The 17,624-nt window shown below is 38.5% G+C and overlaps 1 protein-coding gene across 1 annotated transcript in view; it reads right to left on the reverse strand.

Annotated features, from left to right (window-relative positions):
* Window positions 1-17,624, reverse strand: part of lrp1bb (low density lipoprotein receptor-related protein 1Bb) — a gene marked incomplete at both ends in the record, with an annotated part of 313,004 nt that overhangs the window by 177,889 nt on the left and 117,491 nt on the right. The window contains 3 exons of the mRNA XM_079254397.1: window positions 332-589; window positions 5,521-5,649; window positions 6,248-6,367. Coding sequence (XP_079110523.1) covers window positions 332-589; window positions 5,521-5,649; window positions 6,248-6,367 — 507 coding nt within the window. The remainder of the gene's footprint in view (window positions 1-331; window positions 590-5,520; window positions 5,650-6,247; window positions 6,368-17,624) is intronic.

The raw sequence follows: 17,624 nt of genomic DNA on the forward strand, positions 1-17,624 counted from the left end.
TGAGTGCCAAAACTGCTGAGGCCAACCTGTCTTAAACTGTGCAGATAATGAGGAGATAGAGACAGCTTGTAGGTAAGAGCAAGAGCAAAATAACAGTGAGCTGTTGTGTGTGTGTGTGTGTGTGTGTGTGTGTGTGTGTGTGTGTGAGAGAGAGAGAGAGAGCGCGCTGGGTGATGTGTAGCTCTGCTGAGAAATGAAGATGCGCTGTTGTCCTATTTTTATGTAAGCAGGAGTGTTTGCCATTTGAGAGCAGACGGTCAAATTCATCAGAAGAGCGAGGACAAGGTAGGACGATGTACGGGAAGGGATTTGCAAACTGAAATAAACATACGTTGCAAACTTTGTTGTGTTCTTATTTCTTGCTCCCGGGTGAATCCACGCAGATTCCGTGTTACGGCGCAGCGAAGTTGCCCAGAGGACTCTGTGGAAAGCGCCCAGCATACACTTTCCTGGCTGTGCTGGAAATCCAATGCCAGCGTTCCATTTACACTTAGAGACCTCAGGGGCTGAAGGCCTGTCCCATTTAGGTGGGTGATGACAATCCGATCTGGGCCACCAATGAGAAGTACTGGACGGGTGTCACCTGGATCTACAATGAGGGGAAAAAAAAACAAAAAACATAGAAGACATGTAATTTCTTTTTGACAGTAGCTTCTATTTTATTGCATCATCTTCTGCCTTTTCTAATCATCATATATGATACTTGATTACTTCTTTTTTTTTTAAATTTAAAAAGGACTTTTACAGATTATACAAACCATAAACTTTCAATAAAAGTCTCATGATGTCCGCATAAAACATCAGGCTGGAAGAAAATGTTGTGGCAGCACAGGACTTGTCAGAGAGGTCACCAAGAGCTGCAGAAGTCTCCTGCAGAGAGGACTTCTCCTTCTCACATGAGGTTAATATTATCAAAGAGGCCTCTCTTGTAAAAACTGAGATATTATCTGTATCTAGTATCTAGAATGCCTAAACTAAACAAAGACTCATTAAAAAAGAAGAAGCTTTAACCCTCCACTGTTAGTCCAACATCTTTTTTTTTATCGTTCAAAAACAAATAACAGCCCTTAGAGTGAAAATGATCAAATGTTAATAATAATAAACATGTATTTTTCCATGTTTTTCTTTATTAACTCCACATGGGGAACCCATCCATATGTTTCCAGATTTTCTTAGAGAGCAGTGGGGTGTTGTGTGTCTGTGTCCAGGTGACAGTTTGGGGGATTAACTGACAGGTGACAATGTTTTGCAATTAAGCCATTTTTGCATAAAACATAGATATGCTAACACAATCAGGAGTTTAGTTGTTGTTTAATAATGTTAATATTTTGTAAAACATATTAACTGTTTATAATTGTTTTGTATTCTTGTTTAAATATACTATGCAGGCGTATGCAGTCTTTTGTTTTAAATACAACAATTAGCTGCCTCAGTATTAATAAATACACTTTTTATAATGTAATTTTCAGTGTTTATTTTTATTTCACCTCTTATTCAAAGGGTTTGTGCACTTTTCCATGTGCACAGTAACTTAATCACACAGTATGTAATTGTAGTAATTTGTTTTCAGGCTGAATGAGCAATTCTTGCTCAGCAGGCACAGACATCTAGTCATTCCACTGGTTAAGAAAAAAAGCAAATCACTCACTGATTTATCCTCTTGCAGTATTCATGATTTACTATCCAAGAATGACTTTTGGATATCCATCATTTCAAAAGCAGCATGTAATTTTTTGTGCAACAAATGACTGTTTTGTATAATAACAGCTCAGGTCCATTCTGATTTTTTTTCTTTCTTTCTTTCTAAATAATTTAGTTGTGTAACTTGGTATCTGGAATAAAAAGAAAAATGTGGAGGGAATGCTGCGTCAGATGCTTACATGGTTGTTGTTTTGGTAGGAAGCAATGTGCGCAGTGTAGAATCCTATTAATACTGATCAATTCTTCTCAAATACTTACTTGTATTACTTCAAGCACACTGCTAGAAGACTGAACATGTATTCCAGTCCTGTGAAGGGCATTTTAGTTTGCCTGTTATTTCCAGAATATATGTAAACTAGATAAAAACATTATTTTCATTGCAATACATGTAATTAGAGAGAAGCTTTTTTTTACTATTTGAACTAAGCAAACTAACTGTGAAACAAAAGATCAACCCAGCTTGCAGATTGGACTTTTTCCCAGCCACATCCTTCCACGATAGATTGTGGTGGTAAAACTGAAATAAGCTGCTTTATGGGTTTAATTGACCGTGCACATTCTCTGACATCAGGTTCACCCTCTTAAAAGGGCCCTTATTTATCCCAATCTTCCACACAAGTTCAAGTCAAGGGCTGCTCTTCTAATATGGGCAATAAATCAGAAAGTCTGGTCACATAACTGCTAGTGCATGACTCAGACCCACACACTTTTTCTCCCACAGTAGGGGGTAGATTCAGTTTTGCCCAGACACTTTGATAGAGGTCTGCGCAAATGCTGCATAAGGTCAGCAGTGTTCTACATTTTTCTTATTGTCAGAAACTGCAATGAAAAACAACAACAGCAGCAGCAGCAAAACCAATGATAAATTGATGGGACTAACAAGCCTGGGGTGGGCCTTGTCTGATGGAACTTTCTGTGTGTTTAGACTTATATTCCTTACTATAAAAAAAACACACAAAAGAAAAAGCTTCAGATTCACACATATCACACTGGCAATCCATGTTGCTTTGTGAAAATAAACATTTGCCCTTTGGTTTAGTTTGACATCGGACTTTCAGAAACAATGCTCACAGTAAAAAAATACAAAGAAATGTCAGTAGGGACACAGGAATGTCAAAGAAATGGAAGGCAGTGAATACTGAGCGCAGAATAGCAGATATTGAGGAGCACTACAAGCACCTTACAGGTAAACGACAATGATGAAGAGACCAGAAAGAAAAAGCTGCAAGAGTTAAATACCTACAACAGGTAAGGAACGTTCTGGGAAGTCAGCTCAATGGAAAGAAAAGGATCAAAGCTTTTTACCAGCTATGCCTGCCAGTAATCAGATACCCTGCTGTGATAATAAGCTGGGCAAAGGAGGAAGTTCAGAGAAAAGATGTTAAAACGTGAAAGCTGCCAACCATGAACAGGGGTCCCACCCCAAATCCAGTGTTCACAGAGTATTCGCTAAGCCAAAAAGGGAGGCTGAGGACTAGAGAGCATCAGAGCCACCATCCAAGATGAAACATCCAAGCTAAATGAAGACATCAGGAAGGTGGTCTCAAGGAATGGAGCACTTCAATGTCTCAGGAAAAGCCTGAGACTGCAGAAACCTCCTGCATGAGCTGTATCACCATCAGATAGCTTAAGCGGCAGATATGAACCAGTGGCTTGAGCAGGTTGGACTGTAGGACAGCACAGAGACACTAAACATGGCTGCACAGGAGGGGGGCTTGAGCACCAGAGCAATAAGAGGAAGAGGTTTACCACCAGGTAGGGTTTAACAGGGTGTAAGATCTGAATATGTGGAAGGTCATGACCAGGTTGCAAACAGGCCCAGATCTACTAAAGGTTCACATGTACTAAAACATGTGCAAACTCACTGCACATGCAAATAAAAAAGTACAAACTGTGTGTACTGACAGTGTGCACTGTCGCTTTCATCTTTTAAAAGGTGCAAAAAAAGTGCGTCTGCACCCATTTATGTGAATGAAAATGCAATATAGGGCGTTCGCATGCTATTTTGCACGTGTTGGTAGGAGACAATGTAAATATATTCATTTAGCACCTCTAACGGGATCTATCAAACCAGAGAGCAATTTCGCTCATAGAAACTGCACTTAAATTTACCATGTTTCAGAAGACATGCAAACAGTCCGCATGTGCTGCAGTTATTGTCACAAGCAGAGGATGTTGAAACAAAGCAGAGAACATGTTTCACATCCTTGTGTGAATATTATTGGGATGAAGCAGCTGGATTTCTTGGGAATGATTTTCTGTTTTTTTTTTTTGTTTTGTTTTGTTTGTATTTTTACCTTCAAATGTCTTAATACTGTCTTTTTAGTTCATCCTCTGTTTGTAGTTTTACCAACAGCGTTGACTTTTTCATAAATCTGCTCTCATAGCGTGTCTTCGTGTGACGGTCAGGTTTTATTTTGCTGTAGGTCATGTTTTCTCTCCAAACTCTTCATGTTCCAAACCACGTCACACACAAAACCCTCGTTTAAATAGAGAGTCTGTAGCATGTTTGCAGCTGCTGCTCATTCACGCAGTCACACTTGGTAGATCAACCGCAAACTGTGGTTAAAGTTAACGTGCAAATTGCTAGACTGCACATGCAAATTACCACACGTAATTTGGGATCTTAGTAGATCTGGCCAATAGTGTACAGAGACGTTGGTACAAAATCTGGACCCTAAATGCCAATCACACACTGGGAAGAAATAACTCCCAGGGTGATGGAGAATGAGAGAAAATCTGGGATTACCGGACAACAAAAATGTTGGTAAATAGATACAGAGATAGATTTAGAAACACAGATTTTGGGTCTTTACTAAAATTCCTGAAAATAAATGTACTTATTACCATCTGTGTAAATATCCCAAATTTCCTTTAACTTAGATCTGATGTGAATTTGAGCTCCCTGAAAACCATCAAATTCACGAAAATCTTACTTTTCACTTCAATCTGAGTGAAATGGGGAGATCCTAAACCATGATTACATCACTGAAAGAAAAATGTTTAGTAGAGAGTTTTAGCTTCACTCTTACATTCGACACGTTAATATCTTTGCTCCTCATCTCCTGGCCTCTCACAGCTCTATCACAAATTTATATTCATGAGCTTTTACAGCTAATGGTAACCCCATAGTTATGCTCCTACCACTATCACTCTCTGCTAAATTAATATTAATACGTTTGAGCAATGGGTTCAGTTAAGTTTATGGGTAATCATGTTCAGTTTATTCCTGGTAGGACACCAGTCGCAGTGATTAAAAGCCACAAGTCTTGTTTTCACCAATAAGGTGTATTCAGCCTCCAGATATTTTCAACTCATATTTGAAAAAAAAAGAAAGAGATCTTGATGATTATATGCCTGACTGAAAAATATAGTCCACAGCTGATTAAGCTTGTGAGTGTGTGAATGCCAGTCTGCAGACCACCTAAACACAATGCCTTTTTGGAGGGTGTTTAACTTCTATAATAAGATTGTTTTACTCGTGGGAGCATATTTACAACAGAACCAACAGCAGGCGTTAACATAAATCAAGGGGATGTGCGGCATTGTCCCAGTACAAAATACTCCAGACTGCACCCACTTAAAATCTCATGCTCATTAATTTTATCATTATCCCAGCCTGACCACATCTAGCCGTTCCCGTGCGGGTGATGGATGTGGTCATTTCTTTTCCACATTAATCTTGCCCTACCATCTCAAGGCATCGATAAGCTGGAATCCCACTCCGGTTGAACAAAAACTGTCCTGTTTATTATTAGAAGTGAAACATACATACTATGCAGATTACGCCGTCCTGCCATGCAAAAGCGTGTTACTCACCTTGTTTGGCTTTGCAAGATATCCTGTCAGGCTGCAGGATGTATCCCTCTGTGCAGCTGCATCTGTATGACCCGTAGGTGTTCGTGCAGGTTTGGCTGCATGCACCATACATGGCGCATTCATCATGATCTTATGGAAAAAGAAAGAAAGTCATTTGTAACAAATTAGGTGTGCTCAAACATGACCCAAATACATAAAGTATACTTAATGTGGCCTCACTCTGGCACCTCCAGCATAATTACTTTTATAACCAATGAGCCTTCTTTGGGGTTGCAGTACCTTATGAACTGTTTTTTTTTTTTTTTTTTCAGATCTCCCCTGCCTGGATCAAATTCAGGAAGAGTGGTTATTTTCTTAGACATTCTCCATCAGCATAGCCATGCGATTATATGCCATACTACTGGCATGGGGCATATGCAAAGTCTTACGAGCTGTCAGAAGACTGGCCTGTGGCAAGTGTGAAGAGCATTAAAGGAGAACGACACACTGAAAAGCTGTGTGTTATATAAACAATATGTGAATCGATGTGTGTGTGTGTGTGTGTGTGTGTGTTCTGGTGGTGAAATTCGCTGTGCATGAGACCCTGCTTGCAGACAGATGGTTCTCATATAGCCCGAAACTCCCGCCTATTCATCTGAAAGACGCTTGGCCGAGGGCAAAAGGAGAGATTGGTGTTGGAGCAAAATCAGGGAAGCAGGAGGCCCCCACCACCGCCGCAGAACCGTACCTCTGCAGCTCGTTCCGTCCTCGCCGACCTCGAAGCCGTCGGCGCAGAAACAGAAGGTGCCGTTTCTTGTCATGACACAGCCGTAGCGGCACCGGAGCTCGTGGCAGGCTGACAGGAGCTCTGCGGGGAGAGAGTGGGGGGAGAAAATTGTAGAAAAATGAAAGGTAGGTTTTGGTGGAAAGGGAAATTACTTTTGTTTTTCGTTTGATTTTCCTCTGTTGTGGTTATTTTCTTCTCACTTGTTCCCCTGTCATTCAGCAAAAACATCCCAACTCATGGCTGCAAGATTACCACTGTTCTCAGACAAAAAAAAAAACAAAAACAAAACAAAACTCTGGACCACCACGTGGAATTAAATGAATGAATCAATGAATGAATTTTTTTTTTTTTTCTTTTTTTGTATGTAAATGTCAACAATGGAATCAATACAGAACAGAAACAGAAACGTAGCAGAGAAAAATGCCACCCCTTTGTGAATGTCAAACATTATTAGCAGGTAGACTTTTACAGAAAAGTTTCAGAAATACGAAACTGTTGGTTTTAAAGCCATCTGAGGATGAAAGTTAAGATTTATAATCAACAATGCATTATTGACTGCTCAACTGACAAACTGATTGGCAAAGTAGCAGCCCTCAGGAAGTCCCAACACTATCATTTCCCATGTATTTTCAGCTTCTTGTAAAAGGGAACGATGCTCCGTAAAGTACAAGAAGATCTAATTGCAGTGTGATTAGTGTTCAGCAGGATAAAAATGAAAGAATGGCACAAATCAATGGAACAGCCCTCAAAACAAAACGTTCACAGTGCAGAGACTGAAATGCCACCGCTGAACTCTAATTAATGTCAGCTAACAACTCAAAAGATACCGTAAACCCTTGCATTGATTGTCCGTTTTTCTATTCTAACAATCTCAAGTAGACTTTAATGAAATGGTGCAGCAGTAGAACAAATCATTTCTTGACAGGCTGTATTTATGTTCTACAGCAAAATGGGGGGTGAATGAAAATCAAGGCCTCGGTTATTACTTTGTGAATAAGACTTTTATTTTTTTACGCCTGGAATTATGTGATGTCAGTGGATAACTTGCTTGAAACTTAGATTTTCTTTTATGATTTTTTCATTCTTTTCATCCAAATAATGATCTAAACTACTGAGCTTGCTAACAAATCAAAACAAGTAACATAGAAATCTGTAAGTACAGTATTTTCTGATGGCCAAAATATTGATTGGTAATAAAAGAGATGTTTTGATGGTCTCTGATGTGCTGTTGCCCTCTCTGCAGCCATCTCCCCGCCTAATGGCGTTTGTTAGGCCATGGACTGCCGTGACTCTTCACAGGACGTGGTTTAACAGTGAAGAAAAACAAATTTAGAAAAACGAGGTCCGAGCCTGGCATGAAAAATTCATTGTTTCCACAGGTACACAACAATGCTTCTTTGTTATTGTTGACCTGTATGAAGATTTGATGATATTTTTACCCGCCTTGGAGAGGGCTTGGATGGAACAAGACGGAAGAACTTTATGTGCATTAGGTTTTCAAAGCCTTCTGAGGTTTTGACAGACAGCTGGTTGAATGAGGAATGACAGCACTTTCATTTTGAGGAAAACACTTTTTTTGTGATGTTGGAGAGCGAGCAAACACTGGTGCACAGATACATGAAATGCGTAGTAGCCTTCAGACCACAGTGGCCAAAGAATCTGGCTCAATCTTAAACTCTCCTCACTGCCTCCTGGTAGTGAAGAGATTTTCTTAAGGCAATATATACCTGACTGATGCCCTCTTAATGGAGTGTAGAATAGCAGTGAAATGATTAATATTAACAACATATATATATATATATATATATATATATATATATATATATATATATATATATATATATATATATATATATATATATATACCAGCTTCCTCCCACCTTCCAAAGACATGCATGATAGGTTAATTGGTCACTCTAAATTGCCCCTAGGAATAAGTGTGAGTGTGGTTGTTCGTCTCTCTGTGTGGCCCTGCGATGGACTGGCGAGCTGTCCAGGGTGTACCCTGCCTGTCGCCCAAAGCCAGCTGGGATAGGCTCCAGCATCCCCGCGACCCTGAATTGGAATAAGCGGTTCGGAAAATGAATGAATGAATGAATATATATATATATATATATATATGTGTGTGTGTGTGTGTGTATGTGTGTGTGTTCAGCAGCAAAGATATGAAATAACTTTAAAAAATAAGAAAAAAAAAGATTGTGATCATACTGTATGGTACTTACAAAACAGATGGTTGTCCTGCTGGGTTTTTGGGTAAAAGGGGCCAATCGTATTCCATAGGGGACATAGCTGCTGATTGAGTTTATTTATTTTAAATTCTCTTTGTGAAAAGAAATGTAATATATGTGTGTGCGTGTGTGCGTGCGTGTGTGTGTGTGCGTGTGTGAATTCAAAAAACAAAAACTAAAGCTTAAGGAATAAACTAATCTTAAAAATAACTGCAGTACCTTGACAAAAAAAAAAACAAAAAAAAAAAAAAAAAAACAACAACTTATGGTAAGCATTTTTGTTTTCTTTATTTATTTATTTTAAGATCTTTAAATTCCAGCTTTTCCTAAATAGAAAACAAACTTTTCAAATACAACTTGGTGGTGACATTTTCATTAAATGCTTCCTGTTTCACTTTATCAAGACAAATGCACTTCAAATTGCCAGCGATGTCTCTGTGAAAAATGTTTCTAAATCAGCATTAAGCAGGACCAGAATGTTCTGCCTGTCTAAACAACTGTTTAAAGCAATATATGCTGAAATCAGTTCCAGGTGCTGCTGGTCTTCGGTAAATATTAACAGTTTTATAAATCCAATTCACAACATCTAAAAAATTGCTAAGATTTGAGACAGAGCATTCTTTTTATACCTGAGTTGCTAAAATGTCAACGTTACGCTTTGGACATTGATGTGACCAGTCTTTGTTTTTTGTTTTTTTTTTCTTCTTGTTTTTCTTTGTTCGTCTATAAACTTTCTTTGGTAGCAAGACTTGAGAGTTAATATAAGTGCAACTAACTTTTTTATGTCCCTGTTATGTATGCAAATGCATTGTCCCATCAGTTATGGTAAGTCGTTTTCGTTCAGACACAGTGAAAGGAGTCTGAAACACGATACTACTAGCAGTATGTTTCACAAAACGGGGTGTGATTCTTATGTTAAATTGCAATATTGTCCCTTTTTCCAGAAATGATTTTTTTTTATTATTAATATGAAGTTCTATTTAGCTATTATTCATCCATTTATCCATCCATCCACCCATCAATCGTTAGAAACTTTCTGTCTCTCATGTGATCTTTAACAAATTACCGTTGAACAGCAGGGTTTTTCTCCTTTGTTGTATCCAGTAGTATTGCCATTCACACCATTGCTGGTGTGAATCAGATGGCAAGATGTCCCTTAGATGCTTATTAATTATCCTGGGTTTCTTTGTGACCTTGCAGACTATTGCACACGTTGCTCTCAGAGTGATCGTTTTGGGTCAGCTGCTCCTGTGTAAGGTAACATACATCTAACAATCCATTAGCTACTCTCCCTTAATCCAGTAAGAAGGTTGCAAAGACTTGATCCTAATCCTGCACATACTGTGCAAGAGCCGAGTAGCAAATTTAAGTCCAAAGTGTATTCCTCACGCTGATCAAAATCAACATTTAAATAAAAACCATAAGTCTTTGGAAATATCAGAAGAAATAAGTAAATAAAAAATTTTAATAATGAATAGTGTAATGGTATTATCATATGACCCACCACCTGATCAACTCTGGATTTCTTACATCTAAATACAAACTTTACTGCTACTTATACACTAAATTAGAAAAATAGTAGTTAAATAAAACATTTTTCTTTAGAAATATGTTAAGTTTTGATCAAAACATATACTGCTGTTAATCTAGACGTTGTTTTCTCCATGAAGTAGCGTCGTCTGCATGATGAGGATAATTGTATCATTAGCCTTTGGCGCATTGTCTTTGTCTCAAAGTCTGTGTCTGAATAAATTCTTCAGCTATTCAGATCTTCAGCCAACTATGGAAAATACATGAACGCCAAATTGACAATTACCACCGAAGAGGCTTAAGAACATCCCCCACCGCAACTCCCCACTTTGTTAACAAGAAAGCTACAGGCTATTTTGAATAAGAGCTAAATTCATAGGTCACTGATGCTGCATCCAAGCTTCCCTTTAAATATAAGCAACAGAAAGCCAAGCAGTTATGGAGTTCCTGTAGTGAGTACTTTCAGAAACACTTTGGTTATTTCGGTGGAGGGGGGGCAGGTGCCCAGAGCCAAATTGTACTGAGCATGTATGGATGGACTATAACACAGCACTGCTGAAAAAGTGAAGTTATATACAATACAATTTAATCCACCAGCTGTTAAATTCACCTGTAAAAGCTAGAGGCCAACAGATGTGTCTGTCTGGATAGATGATGTCACTGACTGCTATCTTTTACATGCATTAGCATTTGAATGTCCTGGAATAAACATACTTCCTCTGCCCCGTCTGAATGCATTAAGCTTTGAATATAGAGTATGTTAATGGGAAGAAGGAAAGCAAGAGGCCTGTTTCTTATAGTTGTCTCCTAGGAATGTAAAAGAAAGAAACTCAGCTTCCCTGCAAACTAATACAGAAGCTAACTAAAGTGTCTGCAGGCCGTTTGTGCTTGAACTGTCAAACAGAAATGAGAAGGCAGGCAGTGTAACAGTGTCACTCAGAAAATCTCAGAATAAAAACTCTTTGTTTAGATTTATATGTTGTGTTTCAGAATGTTTATTAGTTTTTAATTTTTTTAAGAATTGTGTACATCCGTGAAAATTTTGCATTAAAAACATTACCTGGGAGAGTATTTTGAGATGGCAGATAATTTGTTTGAAGAATTCTCAGTCCTTGACAGATGGGTCAAAAACGAATGCTCCATCCAGTCTTTTCTGTTTACTCATTCTCAAGCTAGCGTGTGCACCCCATGTGACCCAGGCATTATTATTCATCATGAGGTATGGTAACTAGCACGCTTCCCTGTTGCGAAGCAGTAATCAAATGACTACACGCAGGGCTGAAGATATTCAAAGCTAATCCTTATATCTGCTCAAAGACACCAGATGATGAGCCTTCCCTCTTGGCAAACAGAGTGTTGAGGGGATTGTAGATCTGGAACTGAGCCTGCTTTTCACATATCCAAGGCTAAGCAATGCTACCTCCATGTGCCTGAGTCAATTGTAAAGTGCATGGTGTAGCTTTAATGCTATAGCTTAAAATATGCCGTAAGAGGAAGAAACAGGTTTTGAGTCCTTCACAAAGGCTATTTTGTTTCCAGTGATGTCTTTGTTTTCACTGTCTATCCCTATTAAAACTGGTTGAGTAGAACTGTATACAGGGTAAAATTTAGCTAAAAGAACAGTTCAAGATGCTTTTAATTGGGTGCAAAAAAGATAAACAAAAGAAAAACAAATAAAAAGGAAAATTAAGCAGAAAAACTGTTTTCAGAACAAATATGCAAGAGAAGAAACCAATCCCAAGCAAATGGTTGTTGGTCTCTTAGAAACTGGTTTTGTAGATTTCATCCATGGAATACATAGATTTTCCCACCCAATCCCCCAAAACCTCCTACAGCAATAAACTAGACCTCAATTATTAATCAAAGCACTGAAATACTATCTCCATGACAAAATCAACACAACAAACAATTACTCCAAATCTTCTCACAGAGAACAACTGAAGCAAAATTAAACTCCAGTAAATCTGATGATAGTTTGAACGTTGATGTGAAGTGTTATTTGACAAGAAAGTCACTGATTAGATGCTTGAGTCAAACATCTCTCTGCCAACTTTACTTCAGACAAAGCTGAAAAATCATCTGATGGAACTTCCTGATGAGCAGAGCGAAATATTAACCTACGCACAAAACAGGAAAATGTACCTGGTTTGGTGTAAATAAATATGAGTTTGAAGTACTTGTGACGATACAATCCAGAATCCCCGATAATACTATCCATTCATCTAAATCAATATGTTGGACAATATCGGGAAAAACTAATGAAACACGTATTTATGTTGTGGGATCTTTGCTCTCAAAAGATTGGATTTTCACCATTCCCAAAAAGCTCAATTATGATTACTCAGATATCACTCTGTGTAAAACACAGTAAGGTACGATGTAGTTTGTCACCTACTCACATTTTATTTTCTATTTTAAAAATGTACCACCAATCTTTCTACCAGTACAAAATGATTTCCTCGTTTTCAAGGAAATCTCAACCTACTCAACCTGGTAAGAACAGAGGACCCTCTGCACTGATGATGATGTTGTTTTAATTGAGTTATAACATCCAAATCCAGTGACCTAATTGAGTGACACCGTCAGATAGGCCCACAATCCAACAGCCTTGCTGCCACTGGTGAAGAGTTGCAAGGACATTTTTTTTTATTAACATCTTGGAAGGGGGAATTTGTTTTTTTAATCCATTCTTTGCTTAGCAGCATGATCCCAACTTTTGTCAAAAGAAGGGCTGAGCTTATCACTACGGTTGGTGTTAAATCATAAAACAACTTTAAAAGCATATTCATTCATTCATTTTCTTAACCACTGAATCCAAGTCAGGGTCACGGGGAAGCTGGAGCCTATCCCTGCAGCCTTTGGGCGAAAGGCGGGGTACACCCTAGACAGCTCGCCAGTCCATCGCAGTCAAAAGCATATTAACAAATAAAATTAAACTGTTAGTTGATTTATTTTGTTCTTTTTCCCCCTTTGTCTTGCTTTCATTCCTTCTTTCATTTAGACAATTGCTTAAACTGATGATTTGAATACATTTCTACCCTCACAGGTTTTGTTTGCCTTCAGACTGTCCATCAGAAACTTTCTGAAGCTCTAAAAATCCCGACATATCTTGAAGCTGAAATTCCAAAGTCAGGATTCTTTTAACATTTTCTTTAGGTAAAAAAAAAGTCTGTTTTGACAATGCAGTTAATTAAAAACTATAATTATATCTTAATTAGAATCAGAAGTGGAATGTTTATAGTCACTGTTCTGAAAACAAATGATGGAATTTTAAATAGCTCTGTAGCCTTGTGATCTGAGGACGGCTGTTTGGGTACCACTGTGATAACCAACCATTGTGAAATGAATCACAACTCTACAGACTGTTTGCAACATAACAGAAAGACCAGTAACTTCACAGCAGTAACCAATGAATGTACTGAATCAAACCACTTTATGCAAACTCAACTATTTTCCCGTTAAACTACTATCTCAGTTAAAATAAGCGTCACTATGCTGTTCTATTATCATGTACATCCACTTTTCCTTTTAATATTACCACAATAGTTTTTATCAGCCTCCGCAAAAAAGTGAAGGGAATTCTAATTTCAGTGAGGTTCATTGAAAAATTGCAGAAGCATTGCTTTTCTGGTGGTGTGGGACATAAAATCCCCTCCACAGCATCCCTCTGTCTAGCAGATCACTTGAGCAGAAATTTCTCAGACCTTCCACATTCAGCCACACAGATGTCAGGGTATGAATGGTGAGTGCAATTCTGTTCCTCTGCCAATATGAACAAGGAGTCTCACCATGGGTAAGAAAAGACTAACCCAAGGCTAACAGTCAGATTGCCCCATCTGGCCTAATTATGGCTCCGCTTCAGGGATGGCCATAGTCTTTGTCAGTGAATAGCCCACCTTTTCCACAAACTTCTTTTGCATTTTAAGCATATATTTGATGTGGCACCAAACTAGGGCACAAACCGAACATAGAAGGTGCAACCATGACTGGCCCAAAGACCATTAAATGATTTTTAAGCATAAATAAGGACTTTAACCAATTCCCAGGTCTGCAGCTGTGGTTGGTATCCTCTGGGTGGCATGAGTGACAGGACTGATTCCACAGCTATGAAAGTGGGTCAGATATTCTCTTGGGTTAAAATATTCAAGGAACATACAGGGGAAATATTATGTGTATGACTGCAGTGACATGATTTATTGACAAGGCTGTAGAAAGTTATCAGATATGCTTAAGTGTGTCAGCTTTGAAGTGACATTGAGATGGCCGGATAGTGAAAAATTTCTCAAGAAAGTGAGGGGAACATGCACATATACATGCGTTCTAATCCTGTAGCTCAAAGTCAGGCTTAAATGTGACAGGAAATGTTGTTAATCCTTCAAAGCACAATTTGCTGAGAGATTTGAAAATGGGTGCACAGCCAGGCTTCTGACATGCCCTTAAATATTGGAAGAAACATTCATGAGTGTGGGTGTCGAAATATTCCACCAAACAATAAAATTTTAATTCTAACCCCTCCCGAGGAAAAAAATCCACTGTGAAAGGATTTGACGACACCAGATTGTTTCCTCATATTAAAGAGAGTAATGATATGAGGGACAATATCTTGCCAGACTGTGGAAGAACAAGGTACGATGCATAAATTATTGATTAACAGTGTCTGCTGTTGTTGATATAGTATGTAAGGGGACCTGGCAGTCCACCGCAAGCACTGATACCACAAGACTTGGAGCCTCATGAACAGCAAAACAGAATCTGACACAGAATTTTAAATTAAATTAGTTTACATTGTGTAATTCGTTGATAAATTTGTTGGAAATGGCCTTAACATTAAAGGCAGAGTATGAAAGATTTCAAGGTGATTCTTTCCACTACTAGGTGGCAAACACTAGGTCGTGAGCAAAACCACAAAACTGCTACCTCCACAAACGACCACAGGTTGGCAGTAATGAGCAAAACTCACCCCTCACCCCTCCTCCTTGCCAGCTCCAATGAGGGCAGAAATCGCTGTAGCTCAGAGCCACTCTGGAATAAATGGGCTTATACTCCCCCTACTGGTGGAAAAAAGTACTTTTTTTTTTTTTTTACTGGTCAGAAAACATTCAAGATGGGTCTTTGTCATTAATTAAACTTGTAATTTAATAACGCATCAAATATGGACAGACTGGAACCTACATGTTTAAAAAAACTATCTAATTATGATTGTAGTTATTTTTTTAGTTTATTTATTTTGAAAATATTGAAAAAATTTCATACTCTACCTTTAACGGATGTGTCGGACTGGAACACAAAGTAGGAAATGGAACACTATGGAAAATTGAAACCTCATATTCCTTGTTAAAGTGACTGCAGTGTGTGAGTGTAAGCCAAACAAAACAGTACACACTGCAGCGTAGCAAAGGAGGGAACGAGAATGATCATTTTGACTACTTACAGCAAATGTTCCATCCATTAGAGGGGCAAAAATTTAATAAATATGCTAATATGTTACAGTCTACAAGGCTGGATGGCAGCGCTCTTTTCTCAACCTACCGGGAAGGACTAAAAAAAAAAAAAATGATGAAGCTGTTTTCACGGACAACTATTTTGGAACAAGAGCAATACTTATCACAGGCTCCTTCACCCAGGAGAAAAGTGTTTGTTTATCTGAGTTGTCGTAATGAAAAGTTAATCAAATGATATAATTGAATGTTGTTCTGAAACAGAGGGTGGGAGGGGAGACGCATGTTTGACATTCTTTTTTTTCAAAGGGCTTATTACAAGGAAGGAAAATGTATATGGATATTTTTCTGAATTATTTTCAGCATTGGAAAGAAAAACTAAAACTTTATTTTAATCCCTATAAGCTGCATTTCAAACCCTGGAAATGACTTAAATCATTGTGTTATCCTGCAAAGGCCAAACACAATGCTTTTGACTTGATGTGCTATGACACAGAAATCATTGCTGCATAAAATTCCACATTACCCTCATGCACAAGAAATAAATCCAGATATTTTGGGATCAAATGCATTAGAGACCCTGTCACTGCCAAACGCTGGGAGGGACAGCAGCACCTCATCAATGTAACTTTCAGCAGTGTTCACAGGATTAGTTTTACTGGCAATTTACCACTGGACTGATGTTGGCACAGGTTCACACTGAAAATGCAATCACACGCCCAATCACAACCAATTCTGCAGCCAATTTCTAACAATGTTTGATAGTTATTATTAATCCACATCATTTTAAGTCGTTTCCCACGGACCAAAGACAAATTCTGTCTCCCACATGCAACATACTCAACTTCTGACTAAAGAACAGGACAAGGACTTTTGGAAAATACATAAACATTAAACTTGTAACTATATTTATAGAGATCATAGATAAACGCACTCTCATCTACACAGCCTGTATTCTGCATGTCTTCCGTAAGGAGCATATCATGGCGTGTGCCAAAACTGACATCACAGCACCAAGCTAGCAAACTGTTGTCAAACCATTTCTCCTGGTCACGCGCCTCCTGATTTTTGTGATCTTGTTATGTTGCATGAGTGGTATGTTTGAAAAAGACGAAAAACTGCAGGGGGGGAATGTGCTAAAAAGGTCCCTTTCTACATATATATGATCCATCAAAACTCCAAAAGGACTATTACAAAAATATTCCAAAAGCATGAAATGATCCCTAAATGTACCACCCTAAAGTGGGTGTGGAGTTAAGTCTTTGTTAGCTTAGGATACTTCCTGTGCGCTTTTGCATGTGCATTAAAGGGATGCAAATCTATAGGATTGTCTGTCACTGCAAGGATGGTTGTTTGTTTTGTTTTTTTTGTAAATCCCCTTTGTTGAAGGAGTTCACAATTGGAAACTTCACAACTGACTGTGGTAGGAACAACTGTGTTCCAGACACGCTTATGACTTAAAAACACTGCTGTCAAGTATTTTTACAGCATTTTATGCAGAGGCAACATTTGTATTTGGTTATGCTTTCTATTTTGCAACATATTTAAAAAGCGTGTGGCACAAAGCATCTCTGCTGAATGTAAATGCAGGCACATGGCATGCACAGAGCAACAGCTGGCCTTATGTGCGTCCCCAACTGCAACGATCAGCATCTGGTTAAATTCTTCATATTTCAATAACGGTAGAATATATGAAAAAGATCCGCATATTACATATTTGGTAGTTGACATGGAACATTGATCCTCTTCTGCTAACATAAAAGCTCAATACAGAGAGGAGAGAAATGGGCAACAAACTTCCCCACTGGGGTGAAAACCTCCGAATCAGAGCCCATAGAGGGATGAAATGGAATCGCAAGCGGCAGCAATAACAGCAGCAGCTGTAGTTGTACTGTGAGCAGTGAAGCAGCTCTTTCACTAGCAATGAGAGCGTCAGCACACGCATGACAGATTCAACAGAAGGCCATTTTAGAATAGCGGTTTTGGATGTGTGTTCAGTATGTGAATCAAGTGCATTGTGAGATTTTTATAGAGCGACTTATGCTGTCTGAACTACAGTAGCTTCACAGGCCTCACTCCTCTGAGAGTGAAATGCTAATAAAGCATGAATTATGTCTATTGTGTGATGCTTTTCATATT

Source organism: Telmatherina bonti, assembly GCF_933228915.1.
Source record: "Telmatherina bonti genome assembly, chromosome: 15".
NCBI classification, from domain to species: domain Eukaryota; kingdom Metazoa; phylum Chordata; class Actinopteri; order Atheriniformes; family Telmatherinidae; genus Telmatherina; species Telmatherina bonti.